This window comes from Cynocephalus volans, chromosome 3 (assembly GCF_027409185.1).
Source record: "Cynocephalus volans isolate mCynVol1 chromosome 3, mCynVol1.pri, whole genome shotgun sequence".
Lineage (NCBI taxonomy): Eukaryota > Metazoa > Chordata > Mammalia > Dermoptera > Cynocephalidae > Cynocephalus > Cynocephalus volans.
Window position 1 is genome coordinate 44,451,119 of NC_084462.1, and position 21,603 is coordinate 44,472,721.

At 43.4% G+C, this 21,603-nt stretch overlaps 1 protein-coding gene across 2 annotated transcripts in view; it reads left to right on the plus strand.

The window, feature by feature from the left end:
• The window catches only part of TTC23 (tetratricopeptide repeat domain 23), a 98,068-nt gene extending 77,830 nt beyond the window's left edge, over positions 1-20,238 (plus strand). For both annotated transcript variants that reach the window (XM_063090381.1, XM_063090380.1), the window contains exons 9-11: positions 5,753-5,902; positions 18,778-18,860; positions 19,679-20,238. In XM_063090381.1, coding sequence (XP_062946451.1) covers positions 5,753-5,902; positions 18,778-18,860; positions 19,679-19,793 — 348 coding nt within the window. In that variant the 3' untranslated portion in view covers positions 19,794-20,238. The remainder of the gene's footprint in view (positions 1-5,752; positions 5,903-18,777; positions 18,861-19,678) is intronic.
• Positions 20,239-21,603: the final 1,365 nt, after the last annotated feature.

A 21,603-nucleotide genomic window follows, 5' to 3' on the forward strand; every position in this document is an offset into this window, starting at 1 on the left:
TGTAGATATCTGCCAGGTCCAATTGGCCTGAAGTGTAGTTTAAATCCTGTGTTTCTCTGTTGATTTGTTGCCTGGATGATCTGTTCCGTGCTGAGAGAGAGGTGTCCAGGACCCCTACAATTATCATATTGGGTGCATATATATTTCTGATCTTTGTGTCTTCTTGCTGGATCGATCCCCTTTATCATTCTGTAGTGGCCTTCTTTGTATCTTTTTATGATTTTTGGTTTAAAGTCTATTTTATCTGATATAAGAATAGTTACTCCTTCTCATTTTTGGTTTCCACTTGCATGGCACATCTTTTCCATCCCTTTACTATTTGTGTGCATATTTACAGGTGAGATGAGTCTCTCGAAGACAGCATATAGTTGGGTCTAGCTTTTTAATCCAATCAGTCAGTCTGTGTCATCTGAGTAGAGAGTTTAATCCATTTACATTCAGGGTTGTTATTGACAGATACTGTGTTACTCCTGGCATCTTATCAAGTTTTGTTTGGCTGTTTTAAATATCTTTTGTTCCTTTCTTCCCCCTTTATTGTTTGTTTTTGATGTTTGCTGGTTTTTTGAGGTGGTATGGTTTAGTTTCTTTCTCTTTCTCATTTGCATTTGTGCTCTACCAGTGGGTTTTGTTCTTTCTTGTGTATTCATGGTAGTGATTATTATTTTTCAGATTCCAGATGCAGGAGTTCCTTGAGAATTTCTTTCAGAGCTGGTCATGTGGTGGTGAACTTTCTCAATTTTTGTTTGTCTGGGAAATACACTATTTCTCCCTCATTGCTGAAGGATAGCCTTGCCAGGTATAGTATTCTTGGCTGGCAGTTTGGTTTTGGTTTTGGTTGGTTTTTTTAGGATTTTAAATATATCATCCCATTTTCTTCTGACCTGTAGAGTTTCTGTTGAGAAGTCTGCTGTTAGTCTGATGGGGGCTCCCTTATTAATGACTTGATGCTTTTCTCTTGCTGCTTTTAGGATTTTCTCTTTGTCTTTGAGCTTTGCTTGTTTGAATATAATGTCTCTTGGTGAGAATCTTTTTGGATTGAATCTGTTTGGGTATATATGAGCCTCCTAGATCTGAAGGCCCATGGATTTCCCTATACCTGGGAAGTTTTCCATTATTATTTCATTGAATAGGTTTTCAATGCCTTTTCCTTTCTTCTCACCTTCTGGAACACCTATGATTCAGATGTTTGTGCACTTAAGGTTGTCGGTTAGATCTCTTAGATATTCTTCATTTTTTAAAATTCTTTTTTCCTTTTTTTTTTTTTTTGTTTGTGTGTGTGTGTATCTGGGTTATTTTGTAAAGACTATCTTCAAGATCAAAATTCTTTCTTCTGATTGCTCTAATCTGCTGCCTAAGCTCTTGGTTGTGTTTTTCATTTCATGAATGAATCTTTCAGTTCCAGGAGTTCTTTTTTCTTTCAGTTCCAGCTATATTCTTTTTTAGAATATTAGTCTCTTTGTAAGTTTATTCCTTCATATTCTGCAGATTTTTTCTTATTTCATTAAGCTGTCTGAGTCTTCTCATATCTCATTCAGTTTCCTTAAGATTGTTCTCAGAATTCCTTTTTGGTCATTTCAAGGGTTTCTTGCTCTATGGGGTCTCGTACTTGAGAATTGCTGTATTCCTTTGCTGTTGTCATATTTTCTTGGTTTTTCATATTTCTAATATCTCTATGTCAATGTCTGGTAATCTGGTAGAGCAAGTTGCTTCTTCTATTACTCTGGAGTGGGCTTTGAGGAGAGAGACTTCCTCTTATTTTTCCAGACTCCAATGGTGACTTTCCTTAAGGCAACACAGTTGAGTGGGCAGCAGGCCACCTGCATGGTGGCTGTGGCTGCTACTGTGGTGGCAAGCCACCCTTGCAGTGGCAGTGGCTGTGGTGGTGGCTATGGTGGACCACTGACATGAAAGTGGTATCTTCCAAGTGCTCCTGCCTTCTGCAGGGTGGGTGGTGCTACCCACAGCTCCTGCCTAGGACCCTGGGTGTACCTCTGCCTAGGACCCAGGGTGAGTGCTGCCCGTGGCTCCTCCCTAGGATCCCAGGCATCAAGTATGGCAGATAGTGTGTCTAATTCCTCGCTCCTGATTTTGGGTAATGAATGGAATTTGCATATCTAATAAAAATTGGACAGTGCAGAAGTTACAGCTTATACTCTTTTACCATTAATCTGTACAGGTACGCCTGACATGGCTTATAAAAATGAAATGAAACCCAGAGTTTATATTCATTGATAATGAAATTTTTGGGAACATTTATTATTTCATGGAAAGCCTAAGAGCTATTGGAAAGCCACATACTGTGGCTCAAGACATATATATATATAGTATATACACACACACACACTCATTATATACATATGTATGTGGGGTTTTTTCCCCCATTCTAATCTATCCTGGCAAATCTTGGAAATGAAGAAATTTTTATTTTCCTTTGCTTTTTGTAGACTTCCTCCCCCATAGCTCTTTCCTCATCCTTAATCCCCTGCCCCTCTCTCAATTAGGAAACACAGGCTTTTAATCTTTTAATCTAGATGCACTGATGTTTCTCAGGCCAAAGTAGGGGTACAGTCACCAAAAGGAGTGGAGATTCAGTATTTTTCTGAATCACCCAACCAAGAAGAGAGGGGCCTTCCAGGAGCTTCAGATTCCGCCCCCCCGGCCCCAATTTCTAAAAGTGCTATGAGGAGTGCTTAGGTCGAAGAATGGGGGGAATTCTGTCCCATCAAGCTTCACCTCATCTGGTTCCTCTGTCATTTTCCCTCCAAAAAATATATATTAAATCCATCCATTGTTTTCCATCTCCACTCCCACAAGGTGTGACCTCTTACCTGGACTGAACTAACAAGCTCCTGTCTCCCAGCTGCTTCTTCCACACTTGTCCTTTCCTAATCCATTCAGAATAAAGAAGCCGCAGTGATCTTTTCAAAAAGAAAATCTGATCAATGAAACACTCATTTGTCAAATACTCCTATGGCTGCTCAATGCCCTCAGAATCCCTATATGGCCCACAGTACTTTCCATGATCTGGATTCTGCTGACATTTCCATTCTCACTTTTACCCCCTCTCCCAGATCTGTGTTCCTGCCACACTGGCCGTTTCTAATTCCTATTTTCGGGCAGGACCACCTTTGTTTTCTCCTTCATGCGTCTCCAGGCTAATGCCAGTCCACCCTTCAGTTCCTGCCAGCTTCCCTGCTTCCTCCCCGCGGTCTCCATTAGATTCTCCCGATTATTCTCCCTTACAGAGACCCGTCTGACATAATAAGATATTTGTAAGTATATATTCATGTGGATGTTTAATGTCTCTCTGGCAACCAGACTGAATTCCGTGAGAGCAGGGACGCTTTTTCTGGAGGTAGGGTGATGAGCAGATGGGTGGATGTGTGTTTGGCTGCAGGCCACCTGACTCCTGTGACTACCAAAGGCCATGTGCCCTTTGTCCCATGCCCATCTGGCTTCCTGCCATGGTGTCTGTTGCTGAGGCAGCTGGTGCCGGTGTCACTGATGCTGTGCCTCACTGCCCTTGCCCAAGTCACCCAAATCAGTGTTGTTGATCAAAAGATGCACCTCACTCTCTCAGGCTGCCCTTGGAGATTTTAGCAAACTAGCCCTTTTCATTCTAGGGCCACTGTCAGTCCTTCCAGTGCCCTTTTAGGAACAGAAAAAGCTGCCCTTTCCTCAGGTAGATACAGCCTGTGCCAAAGCATGTTGCCTGGAGAGTAGAACATGGACTGAATTTCAGCCCTAATTCTCCTGCCAGGTATCCTTGCTGATGGCACAATATGCCCAGCCAATCATGGCCACCTCATACTGTTCTCTCCCTTTGGTTGCATACCTCTCACTGTGAGTTCTAGCAGGCATTGGCCAACGAGGACTGGGCCCAAGGACAGTCTGAGAGACAATCACTGGGCTGCACTCAGACCATCGCAGATGTGGTCACAGCCTACATGTGGGCACCAGCTGGAAGGTGATCTTTGGGGAGGAAATGGCTTTTAAGGTAAAGTGTAAGTGAAGGTCACTCTGCCGCAGGTTAAATCTGTGTGGATTTGTCTTCTATTTGTGCCACTGTCCTGCTCAAGAACCTTCTCTGGCTTCTTATTCCCTGTGAGAAAGTCCAGCCTCCTCTCCCTCTTCTCCCCTTCACACTTCTCTACTGCAGCCAAATGAGTCCACTCACTGGACCTCAACAGGGTGTGTGTGCTCCTGTGCTCCAGTTGCCTACCTAAGTCCTATTTATTCTTCACCCCTCTCCACTGCTTCCTCACTATTAAAGGTTGGCACCATCTCAGTTTCCTCTAAACCCACGTGACATCTCTTCTACTGTCATCTCAACTTGCCGTTTAACTGCATGCACACCCACCACTAGTTTCCCCAGTCAGGCTGCACACAGCATTGAAAGCTTCATTTAGGAAAAGGGGTCTCTGGCTCTTTCCATCACTGGCTCCTCAAAGCCTGACTGGGGAAACTAGTTCCCATGGAAAAGTTACCAAACCCAACACTCTCTTCAATCTGAGTCCTTGCTCACGCACATTGGGGGAGGGATGTGATGGGCTTTACTTTCAGGAAAGACTGGATTTAAATCCTACTCCCTTATATACCTCATCAGTCCGCACTTGGCAAGTTATACAATCGCTCTGCCCATACAGCAATTCCAGAAAATTGATTTCTGCCTCATCAACAGAATGTGATCCCCCACCTCAGGCCCAGCCCTTAACTCATTATATTGCCAATAAAAGGATTAATGTTCTTGCCAGATCCTGCTGTCTGTGGAGCATTATCGGGATGCCCTTGGGGCTGTGTTGCTGGGAAGCTCATTCAGTGGTCCCTGCTTTATTTGGGTGTTAAAGTCAGCATTCCTGTTCTGTAGCTGTAATTATGCTTTCACGTAGATGTGGAAGAATTTCAGGAGAAAGCGTGGGAGATTGACATCCCTTAACAGGGTTTTCCCCCTGCATGTCATGGTGTCTGACTGAAGAGATTAATATCAGAAAATATTGTTTCTAACCAACTCCTATTTTTTACGTCATGTTGTTATAAATTGGATAAAACAAACACAATCTCACATCATGTTGGAATGTTTACCTTGGGTTTCCCAAACTATCTCCTATGAGAATAGAAAACCCTACATTCTGGACATTCTGGAAGTAGATAAATCACGAGGGAAGTCTGTGGTTTTCACTTTTGTAAGAACATTAGTGTGCACAGAGGGAGAAGAGCGTGGAAATAAAAAAGTATGAAAATTACTGGCCAGATTCAGATCCTAGCACTGTCAATGATGAGCTGTCTGACTCTAAGCAAGTTTCTTGACTGCTCTGTGCCTCAGTTTTCTCCCCTGTCAAATGAGTATGAAAACTGTACCTATTTAAAGAAGGCGATGAGAATTAAATGAGATCACACACATAAACTGTTCAGCACAGTTCCTGACACATAAGGACTCCATACGTATTAGCTTTTGTCCTACTGCTCAACTGACCCAGGTTCCTGTGATAGCTGAGGTGCATTTTTTCATTAGGTGTCCTTCATGCATTCTGTCTTCATAGTTTACACCTTCTACCCCACCCCCGGCCCCCACCATGTGTGCTATGTACTGTCTCCTATTTAACTACAGGAGAGTAGGCTCAGCTCAGGAGACTACCAAACCTGTTCCTCTAAAAAGTGAAAATATATATCCAATACATAATTTTCTTAAGAGGTATTGATCTCGATCAGTCTTTGAACTTTTCAACCAGACAGCTTTTTATTCCTTTCACAGAGAGCAACCTCAATCCTGAGAGAGTCCCTAGAAGCCAAATTGGAAGCCTTTGGTGATTTCAGTCCTGAGGTGGCAGAGACATACCGGCTCCTGGGTGTGGCCGACCTGGAGCAGGGGAACCACAGAGGGGCCCACAAGAAACTGAAGAAGGTAAAGCTGGAGTAAATAGTACACAAGATAGGCTCTCCCTCCCTCTTCATGGTCCATTTCTCTTCCCCTACTGTGCTCCTTTTACATAAAACTTTATTAGGTAAGATGACATCAGTTTTGTGATAGATCTAAGCTAACACTTTATGGGTAAAAGCTATATTAATCCTCTTAGATAAATGTACCTTAAAAATGAATTATCGATTATTTTTACCATGAAAATATTTTTAATTTTAACATAGTGTAATTTATCAATGTTTTATTTTTATTGTGCTCTTTCTGTATATCCAGTTATAAAGGAATCCTGTTGTGTTTTTTCTATTATTATTATTATTATTTTATTTTATGTTTATTTATGTGGATGGTGTGAGGTATCCATCAATTTCTATTTTCATGAGTTTTTTTTTTAATTAGAAATAAATGTTGAATTTTATCAAAGGCTTTTTCAGCATCAATGGAGATAATCAGATGATTCTTCTTAGATCACTGAATATGATATATTTTATTATAATCTTGAACTAACCTTGCATTCCTGGAATGAAACTCCCTTAGTCCTGTTGAATTATTTTCTTAATGTGGTGTTGTCTGAGCCCATTTTGTACTGCTATAATAGAATACCAGACACCAGATAATTAAAAAAGAAAGAAAGAAATCCCACAGTTCTGGAGGCTGGGAAGCTCAAGATTGAGGGGCCAGCATCTGGCAAGGGCCTTCTTACAGTGTCATCCCATGGCAGAAGGTGAAAGGGCAAGGGAGGGAGAGGGACAGAGAGAAGGGGGGCCAAACTCAGCCTTTTATAACAAACCCACTCCTGATTTAACAGCATTAACTCACTCCTGAGGGCAGAACCCTCATGGCCTCATCACTTTGCATTAGGCCTCACCTCCCAACATTGTTGCATTGGGGATTAAGTTTCCAACCCGTGCTTTTGGGGAGACACATTCAAACCGTAGCAGATGTTGATTCTATTTGCTAATTGTTTTTAGGCTTTTTGCACCATTATTTATATGTAATATTTGTTTAAGTATCAATGTTATGTTTGCTTCATAAAAAAATTTTGGAAGTTTATCTTTATTTTTCATGCACTGAAGGAATTTATGTAGCATTGAAACAGACTTTGCAGGTTTGTACCTCCTGTGAAATCCTTTAGGCCTGCTGCTTTTTTTCCCAAGGAAATTCCTTGACAATTTCCTTAATTTCTTCTACAAAAAATGGTCTGTTGAAGCTTTCCATCTTTAATGGGGTTGTTTTGGTAAATTGTATTTTTCTAAGTAATTATCCATTTTATTTACAGTTTCAGATTTATTTGCATAGAGATTCACAAAGTAGTCTCATTAATTTTTTAAATTTCCACTTTTAATAGTTACTTTCCCATTATAATTTCTTAGTTTTATATTTAGGTTCTCTTCTTGACTGAGTTAGGTAGTGGTTTGTCTACTTTGTTAATTTTTTCAAAGAACCAGGATTTCACTTCCACAGATTTGTTGTCTTCCTATTCTCTTTTTCATTAATTTCTGATTTTATTTTTATTATTTCTACCCTTGTACCTTATTTTGTTTTGCTTTGTTAAAGTTTTATTTATTTTTTTTCTGTCTTTATAAGTTGGAAATTTGATTCACTTGTTTTTATTTTTATTGATCTAAGTGTTTATACAGGCTATTAATTTTCCTCTTATTGCTTTAAATGTATCTCATAGGTTCTGTCATGTTGTGTTTCTGTTACATTAATTAGTTTTAAAATGGGGGAAATCTGGGTCTCTAAGTAACATAACTGGCCAAACCAAAAAAAAATAACTTTAGTTCTCAGTTGGTTACCCTATAAGTCAAGTCTTACAAGTCAAGTCTCTTCTTATGACTTTTCTGATTCTGCTGCATTTGCACCAGATTTGGTGACATGTGTAACATATGTGTGCCTATTTTTTAATGAGATGGCACATATCTATTATCAGGTCATCAACAAATAGTTTTTGCCACGTTCTAGGGATAAGTTACTGCTAGCCAGACCTGGACAAAAACAGTAACCACCACAATTATGCTCCTTGTCTTTGTGAGTTTCCAGTCTAGCCAAGAAGATATATATTAAATCGGTCATTTGTAACAATTTAAACATTGCATGTGTGCCAAATGCATTATGGTGGTCGAGAGGTGATATGGGAGCTTCAGGTGGCAGGGACTCAGTGTCTCTCCATCCCCTACTTCCGTACAGTAATAGCTAAACTAATGCTTTTGAGTGATTGTTATATTACTGGCACTGTCTTAAGTGATTTGCATATTTTAACTCACTTAAATCCTACAGCAACCCTAAGAGTTGGGTACATCTACTCTCCTTATTTTACAAATAGGGAAATAGGCTGAGCAGTAAGTGTCTTGGCCTTGATCACATAACTAGGAGTTTTTGGAGTGTAAATATAGCACCAAGCAGTCTGTATTGTACAGTCTACACTATCATTTATTGAACATTGCAGGCTTCTAAGTAAGTTTTGTTTTGTTTTGTTTTGTTTTGTTTTAAGCAAGGGTTTGCTATGCTTAAAAAAAGTTTGAAAGCTAGTGGCACACAGAGAGAATGGCAAGATCAGTACAAAAGGAGTCTTTGGGTTGCCTCTGACAGAATGTAATCGAAACTAGCTCAGGTATAAAGGGGCATCTATTGCCTTGTGGTTCCCAAAGGGCAGAACAGCCAGATGATTAGCAGGGTAGGGGTGCACCTGAGCCTCAGGAGGAGCTGCAGAGGCCAGACTCTAACACCAGGAGGGCTCTCTCTGCCCAGGACTCCTCCCTGCTTCTCTCTCAGGGCAGTGAGATCACAGCTGCCAGCACTCTAGAGTTTTACTCCTACCCCTGTGCCTTTTCTGTATCTCAGCTTGAAAGACATCAGGAAAAGGCTGAGAGGCCTGGCTTGAATCCTGTGCTCTCCCTGGGACCAGTCAGCTGAGGCCAAGAGAATCACAGGCTGTAAGAACGTGGTGCTTCCAAGGTATCTGCATGGTGAGCACTCAAGGTGACACAGAAATCCCACAGTCAGAAGACCTGGGACAAGGTCACTAGAGCTTTTCCTATTTTGGGAGCATGTGTAATGAATACAATAGGAATGAATCAGCTTCTTCCCTTAAGAATGTCCCAGGCCAGTGAGGGAGTTACAGACTGTAAACTCCCAAGTATATGTTATGTGCTAAGTTCTGTACTACAGGTCCACACTTGGATGCATGGGAGGGAAGGGATTAAGGGGAAGTGTCCAGATAAGTAGTCCTGAAAAAGAGCATAGACCAGGAGAGGCAGGAATTCCCAGGCTGGGAAATGGGATGGAAGAAGAAGGCTCAGGAGCAGGAGAGCAAAGTATGTTTAAGGAGCCAAAAGAAGTTGAGGCTGACTGTCTGTAGAGTGGGGGTGGGGACAGGCATGCAGCAAGTCCCTGAGGTCTTGTTTGCAGTTTAACGAGCAGAGGCTTGATCCTTTAAGCAAGGGTCCCAAACTATGACCTGCAGGCTGAGTCCAGCCCACCACCTACTTCCATGTGGCCCTCTAGTTAAAAATGTTTTTAACAGATGATCATTTGCAACCAGTCTGATGTAGGGAACACTAACTCTGCATTTCAACTAAGTGAAATGTTGTCCTGCCCTCCAAAATAAATCCATTCTTCTCATTAGCAGAACTATATTACAAAAATACTGTACTCATTCTTAATATATTTTTAATTTCATCAATAAAAATTTGTAAAAATTTGTTTTCTCTCTTTTTATATAAGTACCTACACAGTAGCCTCAATTTTTATCTCTTGGCCTGCGAAGCTTATAATATTTACTATCTGGCCCTTTGTGGAAAGTTTTCTGAATCTCGCTCTAAGCAGCTGGGAGTGCTGAGGGAGTCTCAAGCAGGGCACAGCGGGTCTGTACTTATACTTCATATTTCTTTTAAAAATCACTGTAAGGATAGTATTGAGAATGGAGTGGAGTGGACCAAGAACTGAGGCAAAAGGCCTCGGTTTTCTCATCTGTAAAATGGAGACAATAGCAACACCTGCCCTCCTTGCTTCCCACAGTTGGATCAGGTGAGGTGCGTCCAGCGAGGCTGCTCTGATGAGCACCGGACACTGCCCAGGTGCCGGCCTCTGAAGGGCAGCATTCTGCCTGCCATCAGTGCCTCCACAGAAGGGAGAAGGCAGAGCTCTGTGGCCCAGGCACTGCTTGCCATTGGGAATCTCCACTTTCCTTCCGCTTCCCCATTTCTTCCCTAAAGAGTAGAGATAAGGTCTAGAAAAACTCTTCCAAGGTTTCAGCCCAGCCACTGAACTCCAGTTGGCCAAGGGACCCCAGAAATGGGGGAGGGTGGCACACAATAACAGACGTGCACAGAAACTTGAGCAGGGCCACACAGTATCCCTGCTGGCTCCCAGTGGGCTGCCCAGGGACCACATACCCACCACATGCTGGGGCCAGGCCCACTGCTGCTAGGGGCTGCTCATACCTCATTCCTGACCTTCACAGCAACCCTGCAGGTCAAACCTCATAGCCCTGCTTTACAGAGAAGGGCCCTGAAGCTCCTAGAAGTTAAGCCAATTATCTCTGGGCAGGTGAATTGTAAGTAAATCCCAGCTCTTTCCTTTATACCAGTGGTTCACCAAGTGTGGGTCTTGAACCCCCCCCCCCCACATCAGGGTTGCTGGGGCCAGGGATCTGCATGCAGCCAGCTTCCTAGGGGGAGGCTAAGAACTACTGCTCTGGGCCCACTGCTGCCCAAGGGGCTGCAGATCATCTCAGCTTCAAGAAATGTTCAGGTTGCAGCGCCCCTAAAACCTGAAGTGGAAGTTGGCGACCTTTTTCCATTTTAGTTTGCCCTCATTAACCATCAGTCCTAAAAACAATGGCTTTGACAATTTAATGATATCTGGCCATTTGCCAGGATCAGAGAGCAAAAGTTGGACCCTGTATTTATGAAGGTTGCACACACACTTGTGGTTCCTGTTCCCACTTCTCCACGTGTACCCATCTGAGGACAGGGCTGGCAGTCCCTTGAACACCAGGGCACAGATGGGGACTTTGAACATGGTTTTCACATCTGCTGCTGACTACAGTTTCTCAAATGCCGTATTTAGCACTGGGCTCTGTGAAGCCAGCCCCTTTCTAAAGCTACTGGCCAAGTGTTTCTCTTGTTTTTATCACAACAGTTGCATCGCCCCAGTTTTTAACACAGTAGCAGGAATCCACTGAATAGTGGCTTTTCCAAATGTACCCTCCTGTGCTGAATGGTCGAGGCATAGCCCTGCAGGCATGAAAAACAGGAAGGCATGAGAAACAAAGCAGACAGTGGGATTAAATTACTGAAAGGAAACCATATTATTGATCTGGCTTTAAAAGGCATCTGCCTGCAGGGGAAAATTGGAGAACTCTCTTGGCTCCTGATGGAAATTTCCACAGCAAAAGTTCACACACATTTGCAACATAGAAACCTGGTTTGGTTCTAGGATGGGCATCATTGCCAACATTTTCAGCAGGGTGAAAGGCTGCAAAAAATTCCTAAAGGCTGTTTCATAGGTCAATACAAAGGGCCCAAGCACTATGGGAAGAAGTCGGGTTTGGGTCCAGTCTTACTCTGGCCTCCAAATTAGTTACTGTAGTCAGCACAATTCCGCCCACTGCCTTACTACTTTACAGCTGTGAGCACTAAACATTTCCATAAAAGAATAACGTAATTTTATGTGCCTTTTTCTCCAAAAAAAATCAAAGCCCACTGTAATTTACCTTTTGAAGAAAGGTCATGGAACACAGGTTTTATTTGTAGGTTATGGTCAAGAAAGCCAGTGCTGGAAAGGTCTTCTTTGGTCATGGGTCAAGACTGGAGAACAGGCCATCAGTCCTGGCTGTGTTCCAGCCATTCTTGTAGCTGGCCAAGCACACAGTCTTCTGAGAGACGGTTGCATTTTATGTACGATTCATGTCCTCTACGTCCATCAGTGGCCTACTTCATTTTCCCTTTAGCATATTTGATGTTTTTCTGGATGCCCTGGATATACCAGGAAAGCCAGAGCTAAATTTGGAGTCCCCATAGAGCCACCACATCAGTTCTCATCGTTGGAGGGCCACTAATCCTAAGACCTGAACACTGCAGGAATCACCTTCTCCATAATGACATCAATTTCATGCCAATAGTCCTGTTCCTGGGTTGAAAATTGTGCTTAAAGACTGTTCAACCACTTACTACTTGAAGATGTTTGTAAATTGGTTGATAAGAGGATGAGAGCTGATAGTTAAAGGGGTCAAAGTCATTTGTTCTTAATTTCTATGGGGAAAATGTGGAGCCTCCCTTGCCTGATGTAGGCTGGGTAGAAACGAAAATTCTGGGTCCCCTGGCCACAGGCTGCTCTGGCATCATCAGCTGCAGGGAAGAGGAGCACTCCTGTGCCTGGGCCCCCTAATGGTGGCAGCCCTGACACAGCACCACTCCGTCTGCTGCCCCTTAGAAACCACAGACGGGTAGTGTTCATGACTGCTCACAGGCAAGGCTGCATTTGCTGTGAAAAAGCTCCTCAGCAGGACTCTTTCCATGGCTTGGCGAGCATGCAGTGCCTTAGAAGTTCCTCAATTGGTATCAAGGTCTGGAGGGGTGCAGAACCACAGCTCGAGACAGTCCACCCTGGCCTGAGGCTATCTGGTGATTTGCCAGAGCCTCGCTGGTTAACAGTGAGTTTATGGGTAGATCCAGGGATCGAGGGAAAGGTGAAACCTCCTACCTCACAAATTCAGTGTAACCTTAAACAAGTTGAAAGAGCAATAGTCAGGAATGGCTGGTGCAGATTGTACAAACTCAGGACTGACCGAGATCTCTGAGCTCCATGTCATGAGGACAATGTGCCCAGAGACAGCAGCTCACAAGGCTCGGCCTTAGCAGAGTCTGGATGTCTTGCTCTGGCTGGCTCAAAAACTGGCAAATCCAACCTTTACATGCAAAGCCGGCCATCCACTTCAAAAATGAAGCCTTAACTTCTGTGTGGGTACACAGCAGGATTCACCTTGATAGCAAGTCCTGCTGATGCCTTTGTTTTCTGAACATTTGTGTTGTAGTTGTACTGGAGAAAGATGATGGTAGCTTGCTCCATGACAGTGGCCAGGGGATGGAGCAAAGTTGTGGGGGAGTCAGGGGATGTCAGTGAGGACATAGAACTTACTTGGCAGCCTGAAGGTGAGCAGCGAGGGAGACAGCAAGGATGATGTCACGGTCCCAGGGCTGGCACCCAGGAGACACTCCTGGGCTTTCCACAGGGTCTGCCCTGAGCAGCCGTGCAGATGGCAGTGCCTGGGCCCCTCCCGTTCTCCCACATCTCCCATTTCCATCCTCACACCAGGGACCTCTTTCCCACCTTACCTGTGTTTCTCTTTTGGGAGGCTCCCTACATACCCACCAGTGCATCTGTACTCGGGTCTTAGGACTAGCAGCCCTCCAAGTGTGGGAGCTGCAGGCGTGTATGTGTAACAGAGAGACACAGAGTGCGATGCCAGGGTGCATTCCCTCCAACACATGGACTTCCTTCTCCCTGGGACCTCCCCCACCACCACCATCTTCTCCCACCTGGTGCTTCTCACCTGGCTGAGTCCTCATCCTTCAAGTCTCAACTCCAGTGTCAACTGCTCACAAAGGCCTTTGCTGACTCGAGTACCCTCTACCACCCTCCAACACCCCCTTTGATTCTTTCTCATAGTCCCGTGTTTTTTTCTGTTTTTGTTTTTTTTTTTTTCTTTTCATAGCTCTTACCACAGCTGTGAGCTGTTTATTTATATGTCTTTAAATGTCTGTCTCCCCACTACCTTGGAAGCCACCGAGAGCCAGGCCCACATCCACCTGCTCCCTGCCCTGTCACTGAAGTGCCCGGGTGGCACACTGCTGGCACATAGCAGACAGTGCCGCAGGAAAGGCTGGCTGTGGAGGATGAGGCTGGTTTCCCACCAGCTCGGGAAACAGCCCACCACCCTGACTCCATTTTCATCGGGGAACGCAGCTAATGAGTCATGTTTTGGTTTGTCCTTTTGATTCCCCCAAGTTAATCATTTCGGCCTGCCTTGTAATGATTGGTAAACGGCATATTTGTATTTCTCTAAACGTTGAAAACATTTCACACTTCCACATCCTGTGGTTTCCGAAGTCTTCTTTTAACATCAGCCTTGAGAATAGACATGGAAACAGAAGCACAGTTCGTGAGTGTCTGGGCAGTTCTCCTCCGTGGACATAAGCCGGCAGCAGATATGTGTAAAGCAAAGTAGTGATTTCAGATCATCAGCATTAGAGGTTTTTAAAAATCTACCATTCTCCAGCTTTGTTTTTTGTTTCCTATAAAGACAAAATACAAGTAATAGCATGACAGGCTTGGCTCGGACCCTTACCAGCAATGAAAAAGGATGTCTTTCCCCATTTTCTGTTAAGCCGTCAGTCATGTAGCCTCATGATTTAAACAACTCTAGCTGCAGTCATTGCTGCACTCTCTCTGCTCATGAATAGGATGTGTTCCATCAGCACTTTCCTTGTCTGAAATTCCCCGATAGAAATTATGATGCAATCCCGGGAGAGGATTTATCCTGGAGGTCAAGGGAGGAGGGTTGACACTACCAATACACTTCTGCAGAGGTGCTGCCATGGAAAGACCCCAAGTGGGGACTGTACATTTTCACAGATCCCCTCAAAAACAGAAAATGCATTTCCTTGTAAGTTTGGGTATTTAACTATTGTGATTTTTTTAAAGGCAAAGTATATCGAGTCAGCTAACCTCCACGCCACAGTTGCCACTAAGCCACCCCTGTGTCCACACTGGGAAGAGAGCTAGCTCTGGACCAGAGAGGCAGACCATGGCTAGGAAGACAGCAAACTGATGGCTTCTACCCAGGCTGCCTTGGCTCCTGGGCTCCTTAGAAACCTAGCTTTCAAACCTCAAGGTCATGTCAAAAGTAGCTTCGAACATTTGCATCAATTGCTTAAGATTGTCTCTTAACGACTCTAGCTTTACAAATTACTCCTAAGAGAAAAAAGCATAGTGGACAGCATTCTTTCCACTTGCCTGTTGAACTTGCCAGCACTTTCTACTGGATTGAACTTGCCTGGATTATGATTTCGCAGGTTTTTAACACTGCACTCACAATGGAGTCGCCTTACCAGAGGTTAAAGTAACTGACGAGTCACTGGAGCCCTATGGTCCAACCACGTCTTAAAGTTCCGTATAAGAATTTGCTCAACTGTTTGTTTGTACACTAACTTAATCCTTCATTTAGCAAATATTGCATCTACTTATGTGCCAGGGACTGTGCCAGGCCCTGGAACACAAAGGTGGGCAAGACCAACATGGCCCCGCTGGGGACAGCCTGCAGGCTGAAGTAAAAGCAGGCATTCCTTTTTGTCTTCCTGCAAGAGGAGGAAAGCTACCTGTTCTGTATTTAAGGAATAATAGAACCGCAAGTGACTTCTCACACCCCTGCATATAAAATCCAAGAGAGTAACAGCAATGCAACGGCTCCCTAAAATTCATCTGGGTACTTGGAATTCAGCGTATTGTTCACTTTAAAGAAAAGTGAGAAACACCCTTCAGTGACCGATTTCAAAGAGGAGTGCCTTGTCCTCTTTGGAGAATCTGGAGAGCCCAGAATACCTCTGTTCTTGGTAGAGAATGTGCTAATGCCAAGGTCTGGGGAGTTCTTCATTTAATGAGATGTTTACAGCGCCCAGCTGCCAGTAGGTTCAATGAACGTTTATTGACTTCGTCTCTGTCGATGTCTGTTTTTAATGAAAGAATCAAAACACTTCACACAAAAACGTTTAAGCAAATTTAGCTAAGAGCAGCAGAACATTGAAAAATTCAATTTATATTTCTTAGCTAAATAGACAGCTATGTCAATTGCCTTCTTCTTATTCCTGGGAACTAGAGAATATTCAGCTAATGGTATCTCTTTCCCTAGGGAATGAGGGGCTACAGAGAAGCTTCAGTCACCAACGGGGTAGGATGGATATTCCTCCCAGGTTTCAGATTTTAAAGGCCATCTGTTAAGGCACAGTGAACTGAGACCTCACACTGTCCCAAATAATTGTTATAATGTCAGGAAAATTCTAATGCCACAGTGAATGAATTAACACTGACCATGTTGACGCCAGCTCCTGTCAAAATGCGCTGCGTCAGAGCACTCATATATATGTAAACAGAAGTTCAGGCAGGTTTAAAATTAGACCTGATCTTTTACACCATGTGAAGGTACTTCTGGTCATGAAGGAGAAAATGAAGTCTGTTCTGGCAAGAACTGTCAGCCCTCGAGAGAGGCCTCTTGCTGGCTGGTGTGGTGAGGGGACGCGTGCTTGCCTCTCTCCCTCGTGACCCCTTCCTGAGCGCCCCACGTCCACCAGGTCCACGTGCAAGAAGATTTACCTTGTTGACAGAGGATGTACCCAGGCTCTCAATAGCTGAAACCCAAGCGGAGTGCTGGAAGAGCTTTCATCATGTATCACAGATGTCGAAAACTTGTCCCCACCTACTCCCCTCAAAGCAACAGAGCTTTCTCCAGGTTCCTAAATTTCCAAGATCACAACAATCTCTGGATCAAAGCAACGCTGCCTCAAACGCAGGGACTGAGCAGCTCATGGCCTAGGCCAGGCCAAGACCCCAATGCAGGTTTTTGAAAGGCAGGAGCCTGTCGGACAGAGCGGCTGAGATCCTTTTGCCTTTGCAGAATTTGAATTATGTACTAAGTAAAATAATAGAAAGCGTTTACTACTTCTTGGTGCTTATATAACTCAACTAAGAAATAGTGAAGATTTTCTGTTCTTTAGAAAATCCTGTCATATTCTCATCTTATATTTCCTTCCCCAAAAGACAACCACATTCTCAGATTTCAGAACCACATCCTCAGTTCCTCAGATTGAAATAAACATTCAAACTATTTCAATATTTTCCACAGCTTATAAAGACAAAGCATTTTGGCTGCTTGCATTGAAATTTTCTTGAAGATCTAAAGATGGTTGGCAGGTCAGAATGAATGAACAGCTTTCAGATCTAAGTCCCCAAACGCTCACACTTTTTTTGACTCAAGCTGTTACCATGTAGAAAAATTAATCAATCTTTTAAAAATATATTATGAAGTATTATAGATATACAGAAAAGTTTGGATAATGTAACAAACACCTTTGAATTCACTATTCAGCATAAGAAATAAAATATGATCCCTACAGTTGAAGTTCCTGTATGCCCAGCCCAGCCCAACCCCAGATTGCTATCCTGAATTTGATATCATTCCCATGCTTTTCTTATTTTGCTGTGGTTTTGTTTTGCATGTTTTAAAACTTCGTATAAATGATATATATTATAGCATTCATCTGCGATTTGCTCTTTCCTCCTGACTTTATAATCATGAGATTCTATGTGGATCACACATATCATACATATCGTATAATTCACATGTGTACCACAGTTTACTTATTCATTACAAAATACTGCTAAATTGTTCTATAAGGGGGTTATACTAATTTTAACATCCACTATCAATATATAAAAGAGTTCTTGTTTCATATCTCTGACAAAGCTTGTATCATCAGAGTAGAATTTTTGCAATCTGATGGGCGAAGGGGCACCTTGGTGAAGTTTTAGTTTGCATTTCTGATTAGTAGTGATATTAAGCATGTTTATTGGACAGTTTTCAACTCTTTGAATAGTGTATATCTTTTGACTTTTTCTGTTGGCAGGTTGTTGGGGGTTTTTTGTTTTGTTTTGTTTTCTCATTACCATATAGTAGGAGTTCTTTATGTGTTCTGAATGCTAAACCTTTCCTCTGTTATATGCATTGCAAATATCTTCCCTTAGTCTGATATGTCTTTGTACTTTGCTTATAGTGAATTTTGGAGCACAGATATTTGAGTTTTTATATAGTTAAACCGTATCAGTCTTTTACTTTTGGTTTGTCTAGATGTTCTCTAAGAAATACTTCCCTACCTCAAGATCATAAGGATATTTTCCAATATTTTCATTTAAAAGAACTAAGTTTTTCATTTCACATTTAGTTCTTCAAATCTTCCTGGGATTAATTTTTGTGTATTGGGGTACTGTGTATATGGGGTATTGATCCATTTTCTTCCATTTGGAAAACCAGTGGTCCCAGTACCATTTAACTAGTCCACCTCATCCTCACTGGTCTTTCTATCAAGTATTGGGCTCTCTGCTTTGTTCCACTGGTCTATTTGTCTACCCCTGGATGAAAACCACCCCGTCTTTAATTACTATAGTTTTATAAAAGGTCCTGGCATCCAGTAAAGCAAGTTTCTCCACCTCATTCGTCTTCAAAATTGTTTTGGCCATTTTGGGCCCAACTTTAATCTTTATCCTTTCCTTGAGTTTGCCCTGGCCTAGTGGAAGCAAGATGTAAAATAAGAAGGGAGAAATCAAGCCACCACCAGCCCTGGAAAAAGCAAAAGCTGAATATTTAACCTCTAATAACTAAGGAATTGCTGTGTTCTAATGAGTATAGAAAGCCCATATAAAATAAAGCATTTGTTTAAAAAACAAAAACAAAGAAAAATATTTTTTAAAAAGAAAAACTTCTGGGCTGCAGCAAGAGCCATTTAAAAAATAGAAACTAGAGATCATCCTCTGGTCCGTACCAAGGTTCTTGCATTTATTTTTTAAAAATCTACTTTTAAATATATTTTGCATATAGATAGTCACAGAGAGTTTTATGAAACAATGCAAAGACCACCCATTTGTTTCCTGGATCCCTCAGAACATCCAAATCAAAGGTCAGACTGTCCTTAGGAGAAGCCCTGAGAATGCACATCACATTTCTCTCATTCAAGGGAGACTTTATTTCCCTGCAAAATGCTTTCAGTGACATTTCCATAGCCTCATGATTACTACTTGGTGTTCTGCAGTGTCTTCAGATTCAGACCCTCTTATATGGACCACGGGACAAGAGGACGGTGGCTACACAGCAGACCATGGACATCCTGTCCAAGTGAGTTGGCTTTCCCTCACACTCTTCCTCATTCGTTCACCATTCAGAATCTCAAAGGAAGCTGCTTCTATAAAGTTCTGTGGAACTTTCCATGGAAAGTTCTACTAACTGACTTCCCATAACTTGCATAGCTAAATGCAAAAGCAGCTCCTTTGAAAACCCAGTTGTAAAAATATCTTCCTTGCCCAGATATTAAAAAGGAATTTATTCTTGAATAATGTCAGAAACACAGACTGGATTTCATCCCCCCACAGACCAGCTGCCTGCAGGTTAAGGCATCTGCTGGAGAAGAGGGCCTGAGCACTTGTTGGCCTTGGCTCGGGAGGCCACTGACTTTACCTTCCAGGCTGGCCCCCACATCTTTTCTCAGCCCCTGAGCCTGAGGCCTGGCGCCTACCTGAGGGCCTGGGTCCACCAGAGCCCCAGGCTGACTGCCAAGTCCATGCTCAGGGAAGCAGGGCAGCAGACTGGAGCAGACGGACATGGCGGCGCCATCCTCTTTTAGGGCAGGGAAAGTGAGCCACGGATGCTCCCGGCCCAACACTGACAGTCCTCTTTGCTCTGTCCTGCTCACTGGGCCAGCTAAGGGTTGATTGCCCCAGCTGAGCAAGGGTGGTCGCAAGGAATTAAAAGACAGGACAAAACCATCGTGTGTTTTATGCTCTTGTGCCATGATTCTTTTTACATCCCCTCCTGAGGCTTCTCATGAAACGTATCCCAGCAACTGCTAGGCTCGCTGTGCAGCAACAAAGGCCGGGTGGAAACCATGCGGGGTCTGAGGGGCGCCACACTCACCCCCACCCTCTGCTTGTTCGCAGGTCCCCCAAGGTCGCCGTGAAGCCAATGCAGGCTCCGAAAGCCGAAGTGGCCTTCTGCACCAGCGTTCCTCAGCACACTGAGCTGGGGAAGTCCAGGCCCAACGCAGCGGACTGAGACCCCCGCCCCAAAGAAAGCTTTGGGTGGGCCATAGTTGTAAGTGTTATTACAATTGCCATTTAGGGTGCTGTATACATCTCTCTCCAACCAGAAGATGCAGTTCAGTAGTCAGCGTACAGATTTTCAAGACTGACTATTGAGTCCAACACAACAGCCATACCATAAACTTCCCAGGGGCCATAGAGGTGGGTGCCCTTCAGGGCAATCTGGAGCTTTTACAAGGCATTTTTATTTTTTTATCACCCTAAGTGGTTTTTCTTACCAACAAGGATTTTTACCCGTCAGCACTACTATCGCTGAAAGACTTCTCTTCAAAAGTTCAAAACCTCCTGTGCAAGAAAGTAGACTTAGCATTTGATTGTACATGTAGCCCCCTGCACAGGTCTGAAGTCAACTTTGGAGCAATAAAATTCTGGAAAAAGCCTTCTTGTAGGAAGATAATAGGGGTTGAGAATAAAATGCTAATAAAAAGAAACTTGAAAGTGTTGGTGTCAGTATGTGTTTTTAAAGTGAAGCCTGCCTCAGTTCCTTGGAGCCTGAAAGGGGCTATGGAGATGGTTTCCCTTCATTTGTGAGCTCACTCTTTGAATTTGTTAAGCACCTAACGTACCAGGTGTGTGCTAAGAACAAGGGACACAACAGTCAACAAGATATACACAGTCCTCATGCTCTCAGAGCTTGCAGCCCAACGTGCTACTGGATATTAAGCAGACGATGGCAGAACAGATGGATGGCATGGTAGCAACTGCAGCAGAGAAAACCAAGTGCATGGGGAGGGTGGTCGATAGACTTGGCTTCTAAGGCTGGCACTAAGACAGCAGCAGGATTGCAGCCCAGTGTTCTTCTCCAGTTGCCCCCGGTAGGAAACCCAAACCACTCTGGGTCCATCTGTGTAGGGCACCACCTTGGGCACCAATGGGGGAAATTAACTTTTTAAAAAGAGCCATGACAGGTGGGCAGAGGCAGCATCCCTTTTCTTCCTCAGGAGTGTGACAGCTGACCACACAAGCCAACCCTGATCATACCCACCAGTTCCAGGCTCAGGCCTGTGGGATGACAGCAATGTGCAAAAACGTGTGAGATGTGGTCACAACTCACCAAGGGGCCCAACTTTGTAAAGACTGTTTCAATGTGGATGGCAAAATCATCATTTTAAATATGTACCACACTGGTGTCTGCCATGGACTGAATGTTTGTGTCCCCCCCCAAATTCACAGTGAAGCCCTGATCCCCAGTGTGATGGCATCTGGAGATGGGTCCTTTGGGAGGTAATTGGGTCATGAGGATGGATCCCTGATGAATGAGGTTATTGCCTTTATAAGACATGACAGAGATGATTCACTGTCCACCATATGAGGACACAGCGAGAAGGTGGCTATCTACAAGCCATGAAGTGAGTCCTCATCAGGAAGTCAGCACCTTGATGTTGGACTTCCCAGCCTCCAGAACTGTGAGAAGCAAATGTTTGCTGTTTAAGCCACCCAGGCTACAGTATTCTGTGACAGTAGCCTGAACTAAGACAGAGTCATTCTGAAATTTTTGAAAGAAATCTGAATTCTGATCTGTTATTTTTTCTCTTTATCTCTTGGGAGGATATCTTGGAATCATAGAAACAAGCACATTTTAAAAATTTAGTTCCCCACCCCCACCCTGGGAAAGAATGAATTTAGGAATACTCCACCAAATGTTTTTTCTTTTTTGGTGAACAGGTAAAGATATCTAGCTATTCCTTTGTCTCAAACTACTGCATTTTTTTCAAGCTCCTATGAAATGGCCATAATTAATTAACCCTCCAGTTCATACTCAA